General features: G+C 42.3%; 1 protein-coding gene across 2 annotated transcripts in view; it reads left to right on the top strand.

Moving 5' to 3' along the window:
* IRAG2 (inositol 1,4,5-triphosphate receptor associated 2) overlaps positions 1 to 23,445 on the top strand; it is a 28,838-nt gene that overhangs the window by 3,663 nt on the left and 1,730 nt on the right. The window contains exons 5-27 of one of the 2 annotated variants that reach the window (XM_055710711.1): positions 2,003 to 2,166; positions 3,808 to 3,922; positions 4,352 to 4,514; positions 6,795 to 6,856; positions 7,789 to 7,854; positions 8,826 to 8,937; positions 10,072 to 10,219; positions 11,034 to 11,115; positions 14,598 to 14,644; positions 14,728 to 14,792; positions 14,917 to 15,030; positions 17,170 to 17,252; positions 17,388 to 17,460; positions 18,274 to 18,328; positions 18,415 to 18,442; positions 19,007 to 19,147; positions 19,577 to 19,711; positions 20,542 to 20,689; positions 21,557 to 21,594; positions 22,196 to 22,273; positions 22,378 to 22,442; positions 22,917 to 23,018; positions 23,203 to 23,307. In XM_055710711.1, coding sequence (XP_055566686.1) covers positions 2,003 to 2,166; positions 3,808 to 3,922; positions 4,352 to 4,514; positions 6,795 to 6,856; positions 7,789 to 7,854; positions 8,826 to 8,937; positions 10,072 to 10,219; positions 11,034 to 11,115; positions 14,598 to 14,644; positions 14,728 to 14,792; positions 14,917 to 15,030; positions 17,170 to 17,252; positions 17,388 to 17,460; positions 18,274 to 18,328; positions 18,415 to 18,442; positions 19,007 to 19,147; positions 19,577 to 19,711; positions 20,542 to 20,689; positions 21,557 to 21,594; positions 22,196 to 22,273; positions 22,378 to 22,442; positions 22,917 to 23,018; positions 23,203 to 23,307 — 2,189 coding nt within the window. Of the gene's footprint in view, positions 1 to 2,002; positions 2,167 to 3,807; positions 3,923 to 4,351; positions 4,515 to 6,794; positions 6,857 to 7,788; positions 7,855 to 8,825; positions 8,938 to 10,071; positions 10,220 to 11,033; positions 11,116 to 14,597; positions 14,645 to 14,727; positions 14,793 to 14,916; positions 15,031 to 17,169; positions 17,253 to 17,387; positions 17,461 to 18,273; positions 18,329 to 18,414; positions 18,443 to 19,006; positions 19,148 to 19,576; positions 19,712 to 20,541; positions 20,690 to 21,556; positions 21,595 to 22,195; positions 22,274 to 22,377; positions 22,443 to 22,916; positions 23,019 to 23,202; positions 23,308 to 23,445 lie in introns of those variants that run through there. The other variant, XM_055710710.1, reaches the window with a different exon arrangement.

Here is a 23,445-nt window from a genome sequence, read left to right as displayed (position 1 = left end):
ACATGGGATGCTGAACTTTTGGTGTGGGTGTTGCAGTTGATCGTGGCAAATGAACCCTATTCTGGCTCTTAGAGAGTGATGCATTTAGAAACTAAGCTAAGAGATGATCAAGGAAGAACAAGATTCTTCAAAACCAAAAGCGTCCTATCCTTCTGGGACCTGTGGGGATGGAAAGTGACTTCATGTCAAATGTATTGTCTTCACCTAGCTAGAACAAGCCAGATCTGTGGGAAGTATGGTCTATGGTATATCTTGGACCATGTACTGTCACTTGAAGACTAAACACTTCCACACAATTCCCTCTGAAATATATTATGGACATGTTTTACTGAGTTTCAGCGTTAAATATATTTTAATATATATTATACATGAAGTAAATTCTAAGTATGCCTGTGGTTTTGTGTGTACATGCATATACTGATGGTGACAAAAACTTTTACGCCCTTCTCCTGCAGGAAGGCAAGACTGTGGCACATGTGCCCTGATAAACCTATACCACTTGTGTCAAAACTATGCTGTTTCTGAGAGCAAGTGCTGCCTGTCTTGGCTGACAAACTGATCTTCAGGATGTGGGCATTTGCACATGGTCACATCCCATGTCATCCCAGGAAACATATCTAGCAAAACTGCTCAGTCTCTGTGGATTTTTATTTATTTTTAGCTTGATACTTGATGTGTTACACTTTTCTTGAGTGAAGCAAGTAGATAACGTGGCCCATATTTGTGGGATTGATGTTTTCCCCTTTGAACTAATGTTCATATTTCTGGGATTTTACATCATTCTTACCTGACCTTTGTTTGACTCTCATTAAACATTCTTTAAAAGCTGAGAACTCTATTTTGTGTATTCAGTTGAACAAGGTCAGAGAAATAGGACTGGATTGTTCTTTCTCAGTACTTTATACTGCAAGCCACTGTTCAGAGAAATACAAAGGGTGCAATGTCACTTAACACCTCATTTTTTTACCCTCTTCCCCCCCCCCCCCCCCCTTTTCTTCCCACAAATTAGAGGTAAAAGCAAAAGCCTTGGTCACAGAGGTCATCCCTTGGACAGATGCCATCTGCTAGGCGTGTATGACAAACTGAAATATTGTCTTGATAGTTTTGGTGGGGTTTTGTATTTTGCTGTAATGCAAACTTAAATTGGTGCCAATGGACTCAGTTATACTTTGAGGAAAGGGTTACAGAAGCCTAAATTATCAATTTTAGGGCTTCTTGCAAGATGGTTGTTATCAAAACTTTCCATTGTGAAATGTTTTTTCTGCTGTATCTGGGCATCTTGTGATGGAGTCTTTCTGGAGTAAGTTGTAAAGATTCCCTCATGCACCATGTAATCAGCTGCCACACTTACCATATGTACTTGATAAACATGTATTTATTCTGCAATGGCTAAAGAGGAAGAGGACTGTATGTGTACTCTAGATCTGCCCAGAAAGAAAGGCTGAGAGTGACTTTTCACTCAGAAGTAACTTATTGAAAAAAGTGGGAGCCATTTGACAAAAATTGAACTAGCTTACTATCTCTTGTGCAAACTGTTACACATTGCTCAATCTAAAAAAAAAAAAAATTAAAAAAATTTCTTGAAGTCCTAATACTTGGCAAGAGTCTAGCCTCTCTGTCCCCATATCCTATCAGATTCAGGAATTGGAAGGCACAGGTCTGAAGTTTAGGTAGCTTTGTTAACCCATTAGACTGCACAAAACACTTTTGCACAAAACCCACCCATTTCTCCCTCATCTCTTCCTTATTAAAATGTATTTCTCCTCACTTATCTCTTCCTCTGCGCCCCACCCCCCCCATCCCAACCAGATGCTGAGTGAGTAGATGACAAAACATTGTCAATCATCCACCTTCTTTATTACTGATAGCATCAGATGTAGGTGATGATATTAAATGGTGGAACAGGGAAATCTATTCTCATCATGTAAATTGGGGCTCTGGTTTACTCTCTGGCTCTGCTCCTCATCTAACCACATGACAGCTCGGTTTCAAAATTCCACAGGCTCTCAAGCAAGAACTAGGAGAAAAAAGACACCTTTGGATCCAGAAACTTGATCTCTTGGAAAAATACAAAGAATCCCTAGATAAGGATTTTATTCAAATGGCAGGCGATTTGAGGAGAACCAAGACAGAGCAACTTCACCTAAGGAAAGAACTCTCTGCCAGGTACCCCTTCAAAGCATGTGGGTCTGTCTTGGGGGTTTTTTTTTCCCTCCCTTGGGGTGTTTTTATTATTTGTTTTTTGTTGTTGGTGGTTGCGTCTCTGTTTGGTGGGGTTTTTTGTTGGGTTCGGGGTTTTGTCCTGTGGAATAAAAAGTTTACTGATTTCTGAAGGCTTTTTTCATGGAGGAAATAGTCTGCTGGTTTGAAGTGTGGATCTGGTTTTAGCATAACACATACGCTATGTGGGACTCTAAGGTTTACGTATGAAGTAGAGTCTTGGAGCTGCCTTTGGAAACACCAGGGAGACCACAGACTGAGCAGTTATAGCAAGAAGGCAGGGCCTATCTAACAGGTGCAACCATTAAATAAAATGTTGGGTTTGTGTGAAGCAGAAGACCTGTAAAATATATGCCTGCAGGTATTATTGCTTTGGGAGACAGTTGCTAGCTTCAGATGATCTGTGTCAGTTTCTTAAGGGTATCACTTCAATGAGTTATCTCATTACATACAAAAATGTAACTTAAATTTCAGTTTATTGGCACATGGTTCCTGCTATGAGTTTTGATATTACAAATATGACAGCAAATGACAGCAGGTGTAAACCTCTGCCTGCCCACCCTTCCTCTTCTCCTTGGGCATCCAAGAAAGTAGCCAGTCAAATTTATTTTTTTTTTTCTAGAACAACTAACTTGAATTTGTTATCTTTGTGGAACCCAGGCTTACCTATAGTATCATCCTTCTGCTATCGTATGCTAAATATAAAATTTTGCATGCATGCCTCTACCTGGATTTGGGGTGTAAGGAGCTCCCTAGGGCTTTGCATCCTGGAGAGCCAATATGAAGCAGTCATGATGCACTTTAGCTTGACTTACATTCCATTTAACATTGTTAATATAGACTTCTTACATGCTTTCCCTTTACTCAGAAAAGAGCTGACAAAAAAACTGATGGCTTGGTTTCTTAAAGCTGCCTCTCTATCAAAATTGTTTATGGCGGCAGCAACAAGAAAAATATATGTGAAGATAAGTTAGAGAAGAAACAGGCAAAGGGTTTCTGCAGTGGAAAAAAAGGGTTCCTTGAAAGTTATCATCTTTAGCGCTGGTTCTGATGGCATCTGCTTGCTGTCAAGTGGAATACCCTCTGAAACACTGGGAAATCAATCTGGTGAAGCTGTGTAGCTGCACTAATAGCTCTGGTGTTTCTTTTCTAGAATGATTGACTCTATATCCCAATACTGTTTCTCCAAAACCATGAGACAATGCATTCTTTTGACAAAATTGTAAAAGTTTGTGCTGCTAAGCTATTCCTCTGTAAGAGTTCTCTGGATATTCCATGAGCTACCTCTACAGTACCCAGCTGGTTGAGGCTGGCCCTGCCCTTGTGCTGTTAGGCTGGGAGAAACCAGGGAAAATCTCCACCCCTTCCTAATTCTGGAGCTGCCATAGAAAAGCCTTGTCTGCCTACTGGGTTGAATTGTGCTTAGCAAGAACTAAGTCCTTGGTGCTGGGTCCTGGGGAGCTGCAATATGTAACGGCTGAATGTGGTTCTTGATGCGTGTCTCGACAACTAAAGTGTGTCATCTCCTGGGCATGCCTGCTCTAAATGTCAGTAACGGATTGTGGTTTGTGCTCTCTCACCCCACAGGCAACGTGAGATAGTAGCTGTCAAACAGTTACAAGAAGAAACTGCTGGCCAGGCAGAAGCCCTTGGTTTAGAGCTGCAAAAAGCTACAAAGCAACTTGAGGATGCCAGTAAACAGGTGAGGGACAGTCTAGTTCCTTCTATGCAGGAGACAAGCAAGCAGATGCGAAAGGCTACCTACAATGCATCGCTGCTCTTGGGGAAAGGAAATCATGTGTTCGGAATGGAGTGCCTTGTTGCAAAAGTGTAACCAGCAGAGGAAGTAAAATTTGAGGGGGTGGTGACAACAGTTTGCTGATGAAAGAGGCAGCATTGCATATTTGTGGTGGGTTAAAAAAAAAAAAGAAAAAACCCAGCCAAAAATAGCTTCCATACACAGTCCACCCCAACGTAAAAATGCAGAAGTTCAGAGGGAGCTTTATCACTTCCTGAGAAAGAACAGATGCAGTTTGGTTTCATTTACATGAACTGTAGAGGTTCCTTGTGTTAGCCAGGCTGCTGTATTCATTTTTATTCCCTTTCTTCTTAAATATTGTTTTGTGCTTAGGTGGAGGATCAAATTGAAGCATTTCACACTGCTTGTGAGGAAGCTGCATCCTCAAAATGCAAGTTAGAGGAAGCCATTTCTGAGCTGCAAAAACTCAAGGTTGTGAATGCAGCTTTAATGAGCACCTGCCAGTTGCTTCAAGAAAAGGTGGAGGACCAGAAAAGTGAGTAACTACTGGCAGCATGCCAGCATTCACTCTTGCATGGGCAAATCCTTTATGGTCTAGTTATGGCAAGGGGATATAGGACTGATTTGCAGGTCATCCAGTAGAATGCTCTGTGGAGTCCTCCCCCCTGCCACCTCTCTCTCTCCCTGTCCCGTCTGTTTGTGTGTGTGTGTCGTGGTGTGTGTGTGTCCCCTCTTCTATTTTCCCTTCTCCTTTAAGAGGTCTGCAACCACAGCATCTGGGCTGAGAATCGGGTGGGATCTCAATGAGTGGCTGTTGGGCTGGACCAAAGCTGCAGAACCTCCTACCAAAATCTGCAGTCCTAGGAGGAAGCATTAGTAACTCCATGGGTGGCACTGGCGCTCCTTTACCAAAGGTCCTGTTCCCATACCTGAATGGCCCACCTTATTCTTAGTAAAGTCATGCCTTTTTCTTCAGCTTCCTGTGCCAAACAGAACTGATCTTTACGTTCTGCATTCTGCTTGTATTTGCTTTGTGTTTTTGAGTAATGCCATGTATTACACTGCTCTCCTTAGTAGAAAGCAAGCGTGTCATTGCATTGTACACATGCAACTCTTGCTACAGAACCATGGAAACTTCATACTACCTCTTGTTCACTCGCTAACATCAATACTCCAAAATCTTGGGCAATTGGAGAATACAGTGGTTTGATTCCAGTACTTTTCTTTCCAAATTCTGGAGTGCATATCGCTTCCTCATAGGGAAAAAAAAAAAAAATGACTGACAGGCTACTGAAGATTTGGCCTCAGGCACACATTTCCCAGGGCAATGTGACTATGTGCATTGTAAAAAAAAAAAAAAAAAAAAAAAAAAATTTATGTGCAAATTACAGGTTGTCTTGTAGGAAAAAAATTACATGGGAACCCTGTGCTTTAGCTCTAAGGCACAATTGTTATGCACTGATGTGGCAGAAACAGCTCTAGACTGCTTGCTGACTTCTGAACAGCAGTTTAGCATTTTTCACATGTGTGTGCTCATGTTGCTTTCATGCTTACTGCTTCCTTCAAAGTGTGGAGTTTGAGGTATAACAATGGAAATAGTGTGTCATTTTACAGCTCTGAATAGACAAAGCTCTTCTGCAAAGTGAGCTAGAGTGAGTAAAAAGAGAGAGAACCCCAGAGATGTGGGAGAGACTGGTGCCTCTGTGACTCAAAAAAAGAAAAGTAAATTATAAAAAAACCAAACAAACCAAAACAAAAAGACCTTCCCCACTCAAAAAACAAAAAAAACAAAAACAAACAAACAAAAAAACCAAAACCAAACCAAACATTGCCACTCTGGAAACGGCTGTGACTTTAGCTTTAAATGACTCCAGGTAGTTTGCAAAAATCTCTTTATGCAGATAAATGGAAATCAACCAGTAGATGTGTAGAGATGTTGTGAAGTCTTATGAAGAACAGGGCTGCCAAACAAGGATGAGAGTGGGGGAGGACAACGATTTATCTTGGTTCCTGCAGAAAGCCAGATGGGTCTAGTGCCCCTTCCCCACCTACCTACCTACTCCATTCCCCTACTTCCTCCCACCTGTGTGGTAAGAAATGAGAAATTAGGGAACCTGTTGGCCAAGGAAGCTACTACACAACCTCAGCCAGCCTGGCACAGCTCCTTCTGTTTCAGATGACTAATCACGCCTCACCGCTAACTGCCGTGGCCCTGATCCAGTGAAAAGACTGAACAAGTACTGAGAGCCGCCTGGAATTTTCACTTGGCCACTAAAGTGACAGTGCTAATGAAACCTCCTTTCTCTCACACACACATCATTAACTGTAGCATAAAAGCTATGGCTTCTGGTAGAAGTCACCAAAGGCAGGCCCTGGCATTGCCGGACTTGAACAAAGACTGTTTCCAAGTATAACATGGTGCCCATCGACTCTAAGAATTCTGAATAAGATGTCAAGTTGGAAGGACAATTGTGTCTCTTCCAGTAAGCCTTGATGGAGTCATCCGTTTCCATAGGAGCTGTGTGTGGCACCTGAACACTGCCATGAGGAAGCATTGCCCCCACCTTTATTGCAAGGGGAAATGTAACCACAGGGAAGAAAGTGCCCGGTGTTTTATGTAGGGTGGAACTCACAAAACAAAATGCACTTCTAAAATTCTCTTTCCTGTGAAAAATGGTTTTAGGTATAACCAGACTAAAGCAAAGTACAATGGGTTTGTGATAGGCAGAGGTCAGGTTTAAAGATGCTGTAACGTCCAGCTACTTGTTATCAAATTATAAGGAACCCTGTAAGACTTGTAAATGTCTTTTCATAGCAACTGCTAATGCACTGAGATGGGAACTGCTTCAAAGGCGATTCTGTGAATTGCTGTGTCAGGTATGATGCTTGTTTGGTGGGAGAAGAAAAGGTAGGCTTGCACAGGAGGTGTTCTGGTGGAAGGATATCTACAGCTGAGATAGGCTACAAGTAATTTGACAGCATCTGGTTCCTTCTCTAACATATACACGACTGTGGGGGCAGTAAACTGCATGTACTGATCTGTACGTTATTATTTTCCTTCAGTCTTCTGGAAAAAATGGGCTTACAGGTGTGATGTTGGTATTCACTGAGAATGGTTGTTGGTGATTGTATCAAATGGGGCTGAGGGAAGCTTTCCCTGATGCATTGGTGTGATTTGTCTGTCACAATCAGCCCTCTCTTCTGCAGACAGTCTTGTAAACAAATGTTTAAAATCTTGTAATAAAATATTTTTCAGTATCCAGATATTGGAATAGGCAGTGAAATAGTTATTACCTTTGTGCCCCTCTGTGGAAATGTGTTGGAAATTATATAACTCTGGAGTGCTTTGCTTTGAATAAAAATACTTTCTTCAAGTTTGGAAGGAGGTGGAGGGGGAGACATTGTGGGAAGACTTTTTTTCCTAACTGGCTTTGGTAAGGAACGCTATAGCTCAGGGTCTGAACGGTCTGGATTTAATGCAGAATAACAGTGTATTTCTAAAGAGAAACAGAAGAACCTAAAATTTATCCTAGGCTGTAACAGAGGCATCCGAGGAGGAGAATTAAAACTATGGACCAGCTGCATGTGAATAAAACTTGTATTCATGCATAAAGGTCTGCAGAATTAAAGGCTGGAAGTAGCAAGGGGAAACGGCTGCATAGTTTTCCTGATAGCTGAAAACAGTTCAATTTGGATAACGTTCCATTTTGTTCATAATTGGTAGTACTGTTCCTTCTCTTTTTTCCTTTTTTGTTTGTTTTTTTTTTCCCTACGTTTGCCTGCCTTAAACTATTTCTCCATTTCAACAGTGCTGTGCAGAGTTAGAATCTGAGTGTGGTCTGCTGCCCACATCAGCTGAGCTGGTAAAAGGGAAGGTAAGTGTGCTTGCTATGACTGTTGCTGAGCCTGTTAAAATGTGACGCTAGTTTTGTTTGGATTTTTTTTTTTAATGACTTGAAAGAAATAACTTTCTTGTGAGAAACTTTGCCAAGTTAAACATTCAATGAAAATAATTTCAGAACTATTTTTACGTATGCATGCGTACACATGTATACACATACAGAAGTGTACTCAAAACCTTATTGCAAAACTGGTTTCCTATTGCTTCTGAACAGTCGCTGTGACAAGATACAGGTGTTTGATAAATTGTGTTTTGAGAGGTATCGGAGGCTGAAGATGGGGCTACATCTTCCCATTTCTTTTCCATTTTTCATCATTTAAGCAACATTGGGTCAAATGCAGCTGCCTAAGTGTTGCTTCAGAAGTTTCTTCTAGCTACCTTCAGATGAAACCTCTTCAGCACCAAGCAGCAAGCAACTGGTGTGCATTCAGGGGCAGGGGACAGCTAGGGCAGTGCTCTGTCTCCATGCTGCTGAGCTGGAGCTGCCCTCCTGCTCCTGCTGAGGGAAACCTGACCTGTGTAGCAGGTGCTGAACACTGGATGAATGTTCCCTTTCTCAGTCTATCTGCTTGGCTTGGCTGAAAAGGGCAGTGGGGTTTTTTATGTGGCATTTTGTGTTTATTTTTTGTAGTGGTTGGGTGAGTGGGTGTTTGTTTTGTTCTTCTGTCCTGCTCATCTTGCCTGGCTATGTAGTATCTCATTAGATACCTAGCTTGAACTGACGTGTCTGTGCAAATGTGAAGTTGACTTATTCTATCTTTTCCTGTATCTGTTCTGCATGTTAAGGATATGAGCTTTTCTAGACAAAAAAGCAACAGATAATGTATTTGTATAACTGTTAGTATTACATTATGCAGATGCAACTGTGCGTGTGTGTGGGTAGTTGGTGGCATTAATGTATTCAGCGTGATTGAAAAACAGCAGCACTTTCTATTTTTCAATTAGCAGCTCTACTGCTCTAAACAACTGTGGTGGAGTGAAGGGCCCACCTTGTGCACTGAACTTCCCAGGACACTGCCCTCGGATATTTCATACCAGCACAGCACGCCTCTGCTAGGTAAGACCTGGTGGTGTTGGCCGTTTTTCTGTCTCTCCTGAAATATAGGAAGAGTTGATAGAACAGTATCAATGGTGCTAAAAGTGCTAGTAGTGTGGAAAACCTGTTGCTGGCTTCAGCCTATTTTTGCCTGTAATCCAAGAGGCTGAACCATGTTTATAATGCTCGTAAAGAAAGTCCTGAGAAGGTGGCTGTCTGTCAGCCTAGCAGGAGTCCCCAAAAGCTTAAGGAACTACCAGTACAACCCATGCATCTAAGCATGTTCCTGACAAGATGCTTGCCAGTCTGTTTCAAGAGCGCTCGATTTATGTCCTTCCCATTCACTCTGACTGGCACACACTGAGATGGCAAGTGATGTTCTGCTACTTTGCTACCGAGGTTAGTCCTGGTTTAAAAGCTTGAATGGGTGACATAGCTACTGAGATTAAAATAATTTCATCTGGATTTCTGCTACATCCACAAGGTGCTTGTACTTCCCTGCAACGCTCAAGCCTTATGGCTATGGTAAGTGTCCCTGACAGATAAGCATTGCAGGGCCACGGAACTGCAGAGTGCATTTGGAATTTTACAGCCTAAGCGTTTCTTCCAGCAGAGTCAAGAGTCTCTTCCCACGCAAACTATAAAGTGGTGAAACATAATCCTTATTCCGTTTCCTCCAGTGGGGTGTAGATTTTCCTTGACTGCACGTGCTCCTTGTAGGATTACCGCGCTGCCCTGAGCAGGCTGTTTCAGCAGGCCAACTTTGAACGCTGTTGCAACTTGCTGTAATATCAAAATCCAGCCACAAATAAGGCAGGTATCCTCAGCTTGCACCGGTCAAGTATTGACTTATAAAAGAAGATCTATTTCCTAGCCCCCTCTGCCACACAAAACGATTCACTACAACAGAAATGTCCTACATGGAAGCTTCTATAACCTGACTGATGGAAAATCCTCATCCCCAGATGCTGTGGGCTCTCCATCTACAAAATATGTTAAGGCCCTATAACCTAACCCTTTCATACTAAGGTGGAAGCTGCCTTATTGCAAATCTGTTTGGTTGGTCGGCTGCTTGATTATTTTAGACATAGTCAAGAACTGACATGTGACTAAATCCAACTTTACTAATGTCTGTTACTCTTGTCTCTTTAACAGATGCTCTGACCTTGGAAACCTCACGCCCAAGGAACTTTCCTGTGCACGGCTGGGATCAGCCTTGTAGGCAGAGCTCTGGCAGCCACGCGTCTGAAAGCTGTAGTCTGGGACACACGTCCAACTCCGATGTGACATCAGTGGGGAGCAAGTACGATGGCAGGATAACTGCTTTGGGGTGAAAGGTGGAAGAGTCCATGGGATCTGGCAGGTTCCAAGGGAAAGCTGTAGCCCCAGCACATGCAGAGTTAAACAGCAGGGCATCTCTTATAGGAAATACCGGCCACTTGGTGGTCAGCTAAGGGTGTGATGGGGTAACGCTTTGCCTCTGTTCACAGATGTAGTATTAAAATTTCTTACTGAAACTGTTGGTATGACCACCAGACAGATACAGTCAAGGTGTTTCCATGTCATGCTGGAGAACTGAGGCATGATGTAGGCACCCTTATGCCTATTCTCAGTATTTAACTCACAACTGACACTCCCATTGAGGAGCCAAAATCCTATTGGATCTGAGAAGTCACACTTTTTTTGCAGAGTTTAAAGCAGGAATTCTGAGGTTCTTGCTTATCAAACTGCTTTCTTAGATCTTTAAAATAGAGATTGAACATCTTAAGATTATGAAATCTAGCTGACTAGAGTCGGTGAATATTTTAAAAGCCAGGATGTTCCTGAAGATGCAGAGGCAGGCAGTCTGCAGCAAAAGACTCAGCAGATCTTAAAGCTTTTGCCACTGGTTTTCTATAGAATTGTGCAGTGTGGAGGAGGCTGGGAGAAGGGCTGGTGGTGGTTCTTGCTGTTCGGGGGAGGAGGGATTGATGTTAGTGATGAATTTCTCTTTCTCTGAGAGACCAGCTGTCTGACTATACAGATAGCAGTGAATTCAGTTGTTATGTACTTAAGAAAAATTGGCAATATATCTGACTGTTCTTTGGGCAATATGCAAATAAAATGTGTATTGCCAGGTGGAAAATATACTCTGCTGGTAACTATACTGATGCAGACCTTCCTGTTTCCATTACAATGATGGACGCTTCACTTACTGAGGTGAGTGCTGTCTCTGATGCCCGAGGTATGGTTTTGAATGGGTTCAAGCATTTAGTGCCTTACTCGGACCCAGACTGAGCAGCTGTAAACCAGCACTGCTCCAAGGCAAATGGAGCTGGCATCATTCAGTGGGGTGCTGGGACATCTTGTTCTGTGTGGGGTAGTCCCTTCTATTTGGGCATGCTTCTGGAATACTGTAGTTCTAGACCCAAATGTCTTGTTGTTTGCATGCATCTGGGTCACGCTTTTAGCTGGGGAGTATTTTAAACGTGGTTTCAAGGCTTGAGACAGTGCTGTTTGTGCAGGAATATTAGTTCTGACAGGGAAGTCTGAGTGATTTCGGTCCTTTTACCTACCTGCAAGAAGCCACAGGATGCTTTATTGTGAATGCTGCCTTTCTCTGCACTTTCTCCCATGCCTACCATGTAACAGCTGAAAAACGACATCTTTGCTGTGTGAAAACTTTCCTTCGGCTGCCGTGCTCGGATATGCCTTCACTGCTGTATTGAATCCCTCATCTACAGCCTGAGCTGCCAGTTGGCTTTATCATAGCAACAGCAAGATGAGCTCCCGTTCAGCACACCTAGATATGCTCCGTGCCGCAGTGCTCGCTATTGAAATCTAGACCACAGCCCTGTCGTGCAAGGCTTCTCATTAGCTTTACAGATTTCAGCATTGGTGGTGGTGGTGATGACAGAAGAATATTGGTCAGTAGTTTCTGTCAAACTGGAAATGACCAGTGCCAGACTAATGAGCAGTCAACCTCAAACCCACCCTTTCTAGTGCATGGCAGCTGCAAGCGCAGCGGTTGTCTGGTTGTAGCAGCAAATCAAGGCAGAAAGTGCAGCAAGGGTAAAAATTAGGTGGTGAGGACTGCCTGTGGTTTCAGCACACTGCTTGGTTGGGGTAGAGCAGGTGAGGAACCCCTAGTTTGTGCTGCTGCTACTTAAGCTACCTTAAAGCGGATAATCTCAAGGGCTCTTGCTTTATCCAGTCCTTCTGGAAAGTCACAGCCCTGCTCAGTTGTTTGAAACGTCTGTGCTTCATTGGTCTGGAACCTTCTGTAATTCCAGCTAGACTCAGAAATGTCATTTTTCCATTTTTGCCTTTAGAATATTCACACAGAAAGTTTATATTAAAAAGAGGGAGAAAACCTAAAATATTAAAGCTTACCCCAGAGAAAAGGCAAACGGGCTGTGTCCAGTATCTGTTCCAAGAACTGTGACGTGCAGCAAAATTTGAATATCCTTGTTTAATAGAAAAAGTCTCCATAGTGTTTTTTTATTACACTGTGGTTGCAGATGTGTTTGAGCAGATCGAGCCCTTCAGCATGTAAGTAACACAAATTATTTTGTCAAAGCATTGTCACCATAGGAGTTTAGAGGCTACTTAATAAATAAACTCTTGTGAGATCCAGGCAAAGCTTGGGCTTTTTATACTTGTTTTGATTTGTAAGTGTAAAAGTCATATCACAGTCAAAACCAGATGATAGGCCTTCCAGCTGTTAATGCTTGGTTGGGAAAAGTTATACAGGACTGTGACCAGAATTTGTCTGCTGTGATAGAGCATCCTTGGATTATTATGCTTATCAAAGGGATGGAGGGGGGGAAAATGATTCAGAATGTACTGCAGGATCACCTTTGACACAATCCTTTTATTGGGAAGAATGCCTGTTCTCTCATGCCTTGTGCAAACAGTTTTTATTAGGAAATCTGGAATGTGGAGTTTTCCTGTTTAAGTATTCCCTGCCCAATCCATGGGAGCTCACAATCCTAATAGTACCGGGGTCTAAAAACCGAACTGAGGATTTTCCTTCATCACAAAGAGACCACTGACTGTGTGATTACAGGGAGAGGGCATGCAGAATAATGTATTGCTGTATTCAGTTCCAGGTGATGCAAGGTCTTTTTGGGTTTTTTAGGTGATGGGGTGTGTGCGTGTTTAAAAAGCCCTTTAGATTTCTTTTGCTTTCATTCCAACATGCTCTTTATTTTAACCTTCTTCACCAGTGCTCCTGTAGACCTAATGGCCTGAACAAGGCAAATACAATGCTGTACTTCCTTAAGCTTAATAGAGAATTCAAATAAGAATAAAAATAGCCTGGATTTGCATTAGAGGAAACATCAGTCTGGCTGGGGCAAGGCTCTGTGAGTGCAGTGAAGCTCTGATGGGGGGGGTGGGGGGGGAGGGCGGGGCTTGGAAGGGAGAGAAGGCACTTACTGATGCTGGGAGCAGTCAGTTGCTCTCTGGAGTGACCAGGAACCCTTGTCAACTCCTTTTCTACTTTGCTGGGTTTCCTGGACCTTCTGAGGATGTGTGAGGGGGAAGGGAGGGTACCAGAATGGAGGTGATCACTGGCTGATACAGTTTTTCTGTTGTTACACCCACTTCAAATTTAATAGTGCTCTTGGAACCTCGGTATGTAGGGAGCTACCCAAAGCTGGCTAGCCTTATACCTTCTCTGCTTGGGGATATAGGTTGGGTTTGGTTTTTTGGTTGCTTGGGGTTATTCACTCCTCTTCAGCAGTGGATGCAGTTAACTGGATTGCAGTTAGTCGCAAGTCATTACCAACTTAACCCTTTAAATGTCTGTTTTACCCTGTATTTTTTACCCATAAAGAGAGACCATCCTATCAATTGAATAAGCAAGCTGGAGCTATGCCAGATGAAATTAAGAGGGATGTTTCCCACTTAGTAGCTCCATTGCGTTAAAAGACTTAAGAGGATGTTGGTTTTGTCTGTGATGTGATAAGACTGTGGTCCAGAACCGCACTGCAGTGGCTAAAAGAACATGAGCAAAATTGCGTACCAGCCTCTGTTTAATTCCTTTCTGCTGTTTGCATACAAAGGAGGAGGCCTGAAGCCTTCTGAAATGGCTAGGTAATTAATATATATAATATTGAGAACTAGTGTCATTCAAAGACAAACATGAAAAAGTAGAACACAACATGCAAGTTTCCTGTGTTCTGAATCACCTGTTTGGTCGAGCTGTTAATATAACGCTTGTATTTACTGAAACAAGTGTGATGTCTATAGCAGAGTTGAAGCTCTGTGCATGTCACTTGTAGAGTCTGAGGTCAACACTTTGAAAATGGATATATCTTGATGCACAGCGTTAAGATAAAACAATGGTGTGGTAACACGTACATTGGTTGTTTGAAAAGGTATGTTAGAAGCAAAACATGAAGTCAGGAACCCAAATGCATCTCTAAGTATGATATTCCTGAGATAACTGTTTTTGCAGAAATCTTATTGCTCCTAATGATGATAACATGCTAAGCTACATACTGTACGTATGGGTGGCTTTAGACTAGCCGATGGATCTGTATGCACTTGGGACCTGTATGCGCTTACCAACTAGTTCTTCACTGCTGAAATGATTTTTGTGCAGCTGGGGGAACTACTAGAACTTTGACATACGTAATATCTACTTGCACAGCAACCCTTTCCCTGATACTGACTCTTCTCTCTTTTCCATTAAGATTAACGGTGCAGAGCCAACACTACCAGCCAGTCTGATCCCATCCAGGTCAGGTTTTGTGCAAGCATTTAAAAACCTTTATGAAGACTGTATAATATGAATGAGTATCTGAAAGAGCTTTGTTTTGGCAGTGATCACTTAACTTCACCCCAAGAAGCTCTTACATCGTCTTTGGAAAGCACTGTACCAGTAACAGGTAAGCCCTTAAGGGGGGTCACAAATGTGTGAACTTTTTGCACTGAAAGTCTTGGAAACAGATATGCTCAAGTCTGTGTTCACTGAACAGTAAAAGCCCTGTCTTCTGTTACCTGATATTATAGGCTGCCTTGTTATGGAGGAAAAATCACCCAAGTGCTCACGTGAAAAAGAGGATGTGCCAACTTCCGTAGCAATGGAGAAAAACAACGATAAGGATCCGGCTGGTCCTGTGTCAGGTACAGTAACTGCTGCAGCATGCTGGCACTCGCGCTGTGAGGAAATGGCTTGCTTCCAGCACATCTTTGAAGTGAGGAAGCCGAGTAAGAAAAAAAACTTGTGAATTTCTATTTTTGCCTGCAAGTGCTCTCTACCCTCCCTGAAACTCCGAGTAGGAACAAGGCTTTACCTACTTGGAGAAGGCCAGTAGCTTACAGCATTGCAAGGAGCAAACATGAAATAGCTTAGTGAAATTGTGATGCTTGCTTAGCTGGCAAGGCGTTGTGTGGGTACTAAACCCCAGGCAATTCTGGGAGGGCAGAGAATGTTTTCATGGTTTAAAAAAAAGTTTAGTGACACAGCTACACTAAATAATGCTTTCCTCTCAAAACTGTTGCTCAGTGCACAAGAAGCTGAGATGGGTCAAGAGGAGAGATGAGGATAGAGGCTTTTGGGTATGGCTCTGTTGGGTTTTTTTCTTTTGCTATAGTCAACAACCAGAACAATTATTTTTACTGCATCTGATCGTACTTCTTCCTCTTAAAAACTAAAAGCAAAACAAAACTGGAGTATGTGTTCACAGTGTGTTTGAACTATTTTTAAAAAAGCTGATCTGAATAAGCAGCCCAGAATATGTGTGCATGTTTGTTTGTAACCATTTTTTAATCTCTACCTAAATTTAAGACTCTCTGTCGTCACTTCTGGTTTGGTTTTGTTTTTCCTTTAGTACTATCTTCCTGAAATCTAATTCAGGCCCCTCACTTAAATGTATTTTCTTTCTACTAATTTGCCTCTAATGTTAATTTTCATATGCGGTACCTTTGGCAAGGAAGAAACAGATATGCAAAACAGATCAGAAAGAGTCAAAAATACCTTTAAATTCTAAAAATCCTGTTAGCTGCTGTACATCCCTGGAAAGAAAGCATTTCTAGTATTAGAACAGAGGCATTGATGAATTTTCACTTGTGCTTTTTGCTAGTACCATGCAATGTCCTTTAAAGGTGCTTGGGAGCCAGGTCAGATCCACAGGGCTGCTGTGAAAATTGGCAGGGACAAAAGGGAGTGCTAAGCAAAGGTGGTGGCTCATGTGAAGGAAGAGATAGCGCTTCAGACCCAAAGGTGGGGTTTTGGTGGTGTGGTGGTTTTTGTCCCCTGTGCCTCCCTCCCCATGACGTTTCTTTGGCTTGGGTTTGGGTGTGTGACTACGTAAACAGAAAAGGGGTAAAAAAAAAAAAGTTTTAAAAGGTATAAATAGCTACCAGAGTTACTGCCACACAAGAAATTAGTGTGACTCTCAGACTTTCTTCAGTTTTTTTAATGTCTTCCTTTAAAATCTTTTTAATAGTTGTCCTCCTGGAGGTTTTTGCCTGCTCTAAAGCTTTTCTAAATTGTGGCACTTGAAAGTCCATGTTGCATTTGAACTAGCATCATCAGTTCCTGAACTTACCAGTTAATCACCGCTCATCTTCTAGGGAAGAAAGTTATTTTGCTGGCTCTGTCAGCACCCTGCTAGTTCAGGTTTTAGGCACAAAGGACAGGCCAAGTGCAGACTGTGCTTGAACCTGATGGACACCTGGAATACCACAACTGTGTGCTTTTCATGACTTGGTTATGCCCAAGCTCCTCTGTAACGGCAACTGAAGTAGCATACGTTTCTTGACTTCATCTGATACTCCGTGATGTGAAAGACAAGGACTACAAATACTCATTTCTGTTAGTTTGTGCATAGGACTGTTTTTTACTTATTCCTGTGCTTATAGATTTCAAAATAGAAATTAATTTTTTAACTGCTTAAAATTAGCAAAGAAACCAAAACCAAACACCCACCAATGCTGGTGGCAAAATAATGAAATTATTTATCCAAGGGAATATTACTGTAACTCTTGCAACTTCAACTAGAGTAACTACAACCAGGGGTAACAGTCTCACTTGTAGACATGTAACGCTATTTATTGGGATTTTTTCCCAGCCAAATATAGTTATAATCACATTTCTTTATGTCTTTATAGTGTTCTCTGCTGCTGCCTCTCCTCCTTAATGCCCTCTCCTGGCATTGGCTGCAATTTCTTTTAGCTTTGTTGTCCCGTGGCTGGTACACTGGCTGTTGCCCTTTTTCTGCTTTTGTAGTTACATTTAGGTTTGGAAATGTTTCTCCCCAGGAGTGGATATGACCAAGAAGCAATTCTGCCCCGTGAAGGAAGAACATAAAACAGCGTTTCAAAACGTTTTAAAGCAAGACCAGGTAAGAGCCCCGGTGGCGACAGTGAGACATAGCTGGTTTGGCTGAGCAGTGACAAAGAATGCTGCAGGAGGGGACAGGCTCTCCAGCGGTGGTGTGGCTGTTCCCTGCTGTAGCTACTCTCTGATATGCCTTTAGGAAGCGGACCTGGAAAAGAAAAATAATAAAGAGCAGAGTGAGGAAGCACCGGCCGTGGTTCCCAGTAGGAAAGGTAAGAGGTTTTTGCTTGATGCCTTGGTGTAACTTGCTGGAGCGTGTGCCTTGGTCACCAGGGTCGAGCTGTGTAAAGAGGTGCAGAGAGCTCCTGCCTCACACCAGTTGCGGGGGGATTTTGTTTTAAGGAATAGTAGCTGCAGTCAGAGATCAAAACGGATTAGCAGTGGAGAGAAGGGAAAGAGTCTTATGCAAAATCTGCTTCTCTGACTTCTACAGATACTGATCTAACTAGCTCCATCTTCTCCTGCACAGGAGGGAAAATTTCTTAGAAGCCTCAAAGGAGTTGGTATATTTGAAACAGTTCTGGCATGCCTGTTCACCCCAAAGATTTGTGAAGCAGCATCCTCTATGCTAGCTAGAACCTGGGGTAACATGATATAGGCCAGCAGGATGATGTTTCTACTGAACTGTGCTTAGACATCTCCACTCCTCTAGTCACCTCGCCTTTTGCCTTTGGAGCTCACTAAAAGCTAGTGAGGTAGTAAGTCACACAACATCCTGAACCTATGGGCTGGGGACTTAAGCCAAAACCTATATTTCACCATTTCTGTACTAATTAGATGCCAGCTAAAGCTAACTAAACTAACTTCTGGGGCTTTGTACAAGTGATGGTGCTGTGCTTCTTACTGACTCTAACCCTGATATACTCTGAGGTAAAGAAGTTGTTTTTCTTGGCAAGAGCTTAACAATGGAAACCTTCAACAGTGGCTTCTGTTGCAGCTTAATAGACTTTCAGAAGCTGGGAGGCTGCTTCTTTGGGAGGCTGTTTTTTCACTTTTGCCTGAGAACTTTTTTTCTTTCTTCTCAGGCAGTTCACCCACCACAGGTGGCATTAAAGGGGATAAAACAAAGCAAAATGAGCCGTAAGTGTGTTGACTTTCAATAATCACCTGCAGGTATGAATTTAAAGCTGCAGTCTGTTAAATGGTTGCTTCTTCTTATCCTACAGTGACTCCCCTAATGAGAAAGAAGTGGAGGTAAGTCTCAACTGGTTGTATCCTTAATATCTCAGACATCAGAAAGATCTTGTAGATAAGCCTGGATTGGTATCTTATCCTATGTAAAAGAACGATGCTGAGTAGCTTAGACTGGGTATGTTTATATAAATGGGCTTCTTGAATCTGTCTTTCCAAGCCCAATGGAAATTCTGGAAGTGATGGGATGGGAAAAGATGGAAATCTGTAAAACTGAACAAAAGATTTGTCGCTACTGAATCATCTGTTTGCAAGCTTGAAGGAGCATAGCTGTGACCTCCTCCCAGAGGGAATGTGCTGATTTAAGACAGTTTTGTCGAAAGACACAGATGGCTCACTGCATGCTGCCAGGATATCACCTATTCTGGCTGCAGATTATTCCCCCCATGACTACAGATGGGAAGACTGGCTCTGGGGAAGGGAGCCACGTTCACTTTCTCTTCTGTATCTCCCCTATAACTTTGTTCATGGTGTATAGTCCCAAATGTCATGTCAGTATCCAAATCTACTTTAAAAACTTCTGCATTACTTGGATTATTCTGAAATTTTTTTCTTCTTCCATAACAGGCTGAATTTCTGAGGCTGTCATTAGGTTTTAAATGCGACTTGTTTACCTTGGACAAGAGAGTGAGGCTTGAAGAAAGGTCCCGAGACTTGGCTGAAGAAAACTTGAAAAAGGAGATCACAAATGCTCTAAAAATGTTAGAGGTTAGTATTGGCCAGGGCTGGTAGGGAGGATGGGATGAAGGATTGTGAAAGTGTCTCTCTCAATACAGCACTTCTTAGGGTGAGTGTGTGTGCATAATGTATTACAAGCAAATCTGAACAAAATTCTTAAGTGATGCAGTTGAAATATGAGAGACCTGGCATTTGAGGGGTAACCTTCATCTGAGTGTACTGTGTGCTCAGGCAGTGGGGAATCTTCCTGTTACACAGACATCTGGCAAAAACCTTTGTCTTCAGCTGATTTTATGCTAGATAAGGTGAAGTCCGTATCAAGGTTACACTGAGGATGCTGGATGCTGATCTTGTGACTGTGTGGACCTGAGCACAACTCCTCAGTGTCATCAGCTGGGCTCATCCTTCTTTCCCTGCTGATTTTCTTCACGCTGGTTTTCTTACTGATATGCATCTTAGGCTTTAGTTCCTTTGTGTGAAGAAGATAACCAAGCACAGGAGATCATTAAGAAGTTGCAGAAAAGCTTGCAGTTCCTTAGCCAGTACGCAGCTCGAGTCGCCAGTAGAGCAGAGATGTTGGGAGCTATTAATCAGGTAACTACTTCTATGTAAGTGTATCTTCTACAAAGTTAAAAGCTTCTACAGGTGAAAGGATAGCAGTATCTGCTTGCTAGGCTTCTAGTTCCAGAGTTAATTTGGGAATCTTGTGTATGTCATGCAGACTGACCAGTACAGCTTAGTCCTAGCTTTCTCTTCTCAGACACACCGTTTGTGTGTTACAAGGAATCCCAGGCGTTACGAGCAACTATGTTACACTAGCATTGCGCAAAAACGCACAACAGAAATATGGTCCCAATTCAAAACCAAAAAAAAGCAAACGAAAATACAAAAATTAATTTGCCGCAGAGGGATCTGTGCAGCAGAAAACGCAAGAATGCAATGTGGCAACAACAGTCTTGATGCTCTAATTGTATTTCTGTGCCTTATGGAAATGGTAGCTAATAAGGTAAACCTATGGAAATTTCCATAGACCTGCTCAAATGTTACATGTAACTGTGTATAATGCCAAAGAACAACATGAAAATATAACTTGGCAATACTAGCAAAAGTGTGGTGGCAGCTGAGACTGTAGATCAGAGAAAGAAATGAGGAGGAGTTGTAAGCGCTCAGAAAATGAAGACTAATTTATTCTAGGATAAGAGTAATCACCGGAGAAATGAGACCTGTGTAACTCTGGCACATGGTGGGAGATGGGTTGTAGTGAAACTCTGAAAAGGAGGACAAAACCAGAGGATGTCGCATTGTGGTGACATGAGAGTAATGGTAAAGGGGGAGGGAGCAGTGGGAAGTTTTAAAATCTAAATGTGATGCAGCTCCTCAAAGAGCTGCTGCTTTTTTCTACTGCTGTTGCCTTCACTCTTTAGGAGAGCCGGGTCAGTAAGGCGGTGGAAGTAATGATTCAACATGTGGAAAACCTGAAGCGCATGTATGCAAAGGAGCATGCAGAACTTGAGGAGCTGAAACAGGTCCTGCTCCAGAATGAGAGATCCTTTAGTTCTCTTGGAGATCGAGGTAACCCAGAAAAGCTGCTTCATCTTTCCACTTTCTAGCACCTGCCAGATAGACCCTAGAGTTGAGGGGTTATGTGACTGTTGTATCTCCTTTCCTAAAAATAGAGGAAAAATCAGCAACTTACAACTCTAATTTCAACTAATACTGTTAGTATGTAAGCTGCCATGAATCTCAGGGTGGGGGAAAATATTGAAAGTAAGCAGTAATGTTCTGGCTTCTAGGAAAGTGCACATGCATGTGGTGGTGAAAAATCTTATTCCTTGTGAGCAGTAAATCTGGGTGCTCACTCCCACTGGAGCGTTCCCAGCAGCTATTTCTAGGTAGCTGAGCTTTGACTACTCTCTACAGATGCTTCCTGCTTTTTTCTAAGAATTGCTGGCTCCTTAAGTGCAGGTGCTCTGAATTTCCCCCTTTTAAGCAGATGGTACAGCGGTCAGGCTTTCAGACAGCACTGTGCACTTGTGGCTTTACCAGAGAAGTATTAAACTATTCTGAAAAACGGAGCATGTATTTTTACAAACAGAAAGGGCAGTCTTCCACACTAGTAAAATCATCACAGGAGCCTTCTGAATCGTAGGCTATTCATTCCTGACTGTAAAAGATTGTCCTGTGACAGGACACTGATACAATAATAGAATATATTCAGTGATAGAAACAGAAATTGATGCCTGTAGAGGATGTATAATGTGTAAATATCATGCACTTATCTAATGAAATAGAAAGCTTTTTCCTGAAATCTCATTTCTGCTTTCTGAGAGTATTCCTATATACCCTTTGTTTAAATGGATACTGCAAAGTCAGACCTTTGGTTGCAAATCAAGCTTGCTGCATTCCTGTGAGCCTTTCTAATATTTGGTCTCTTCACAGATGAATCTACGAATAAAAAACTGCCAAATTCTTTTAAGGTAACGGCCCTTACAGCCTAAATGACATTTCAAGTGTGTGTGTGCACACTTTGTGTTTTCTTTGCTTTGTTGTGTGCTAGTGCTCTGCTACATGCTTGATTTGGTGGGTTTCTGTCTCAGAAATGGGCTGATGTCATCAAACACAAGGATATATTTTTCAGTCACCCCTACCTCCCTGCGCTTTAGGGAACTGCATGTGGTCCCACTTAAAAGATGAAGTGTTCACAGAAGCTGATTTGGCTGTGCTCTCATGCAGTGGTTACAAAATACTGTTCATGTGTGGTTCTCTCTTGGCACAGAAAGATGAAAAAAAAATAATGTGAGCAACTCAAATTGACCGTAGGAATTCCTGCGAGTGCCGTTAGGGGAATACAGACACATTCAGTTTTGGTACTTTGCTGGAAGCTGTGTAGCCAGCCTCACTTCAGATGCTTAGTAGGGGAGGAAAGAAGTTAATACTGCTTTAAAGAATATGCTTAAAGCTAAGTATCAACACCTACTTTTTTTTAATATAGTCTGTATAAAAACAGATGGTATTTTATGTGATCGGTGAGTAATCCAGTCATTCCTTGATAGTCAGTAACGCCTCTTATCTGTATAGCCACCAGCATCCCTACGAAGAGTCAGCATTGCAACACTGCCTAGGAGTGCTGGAAATGCAGGTATTGGGTTGCCACTGGTAAGTAAGGGTTCCCAGATGGTGACGTGCTTTACCTTCTCGAAACTGGCTGGGCCGAAGTGCAAAAATGCCAATGCGGTAAGTGTGTCAAACTTCTTCTCTAGGCCCAGCTCCATGAACCTGATGGAGAAGAATGGAGTGATAAATTCAACAGGAGATCAAGCAGCTGGTAAAGTTACTTGGGCTTGGTTTTGAATAGGGTTAAATATATTTCACTTCCAACTGTGCCTGTATTTAAGCAGCTTATGGAACATCTTGAGGTGTAATAATGTTTAGGCTATTCCTTTCACATTAGTTTTACATGCTTCGATAGGTAAACTTCATGACTAAATGTTAGCGCTCCCTTTTTATTAAGGGTTGGAAGTTTTAAAGATTACCTTGACTTTCTTGCTTTAGAACTAAAATATGAAATCTAGCCGGCTGGCATTGATGGATCTAGTTTTTGCTTTGGGTTTGTTTTGTTCATGCTTAGTGGTTTTTGTTTGGTGTGGGTTTTTTTTTTTAAGAATCCTCACTTCAGGCAACTAATTTTGAAACTTATTTGTCCAAGGCCTACCCAAATGAGTAGGCTGCTGCTGAATTTCTAATTTCCTGCTATATATCTGACGGAGAAATTAAGGCAAACTTGTGTAAAATATGACAGGGGGCGACTAGGAGCAAAGCAAAATGAGAAGCGTCCTTCACTACAGCGGTTCATTAGCACCTATTCCTGGGCAGAGTATGAAGATGAACATTCTGAAACAAAGTAAGTTGGACAACAACCTCCTCAGGGGTGTGGGGGTGTGTGCGCAGGGTTGGTTGGCTTGTTGTTAATGAGCTCGTAACTGTCTGCCACCTGAGCAGGGCTATAAAGTCAAGCTGTTGTGAGTGAGCTCTGTTAAGTTGAATGTTGATGGCAAAGCTTTGGAACTGTTGATGCTTGCTTCTAGAAATGAGCAGTCAGAATCACCTGCTGAAGTACAAGAACAACCATCCAGGAAGGAAAGTATCTCTGAAAAAGGAAAATATCCATCAAAATGGAACCTAGAGTCAGTGTAAGTTTTCTCACATCATTGTGAGGTAAAGCAATGTTTAGGTGGTGGACGGGGGAAGAGGAAGTAAAGCTGTAGCTTTGGTTTGGTTGTTAATGCCCACTTAAACCAACTGGGAATGAGTCATCTCAGGTGCCAGAG

The sequence above is a fragment of the Falco cherrug genome, chromosome 5, assembly GCF_023634085.1.
Source record: "Falco cherrug isolate bFalChe1 chromosome 5, bFalChe1.pri, whole genome shotgun sequence".
NCBI lineage: Eukaryota > Metazoa > Chordata > Aves > Falconiformes > Falconidae > Falco > Falco cherrug.
This window is presented reverse-complemented; position numbering and strand designations above follow the sequence as displayed.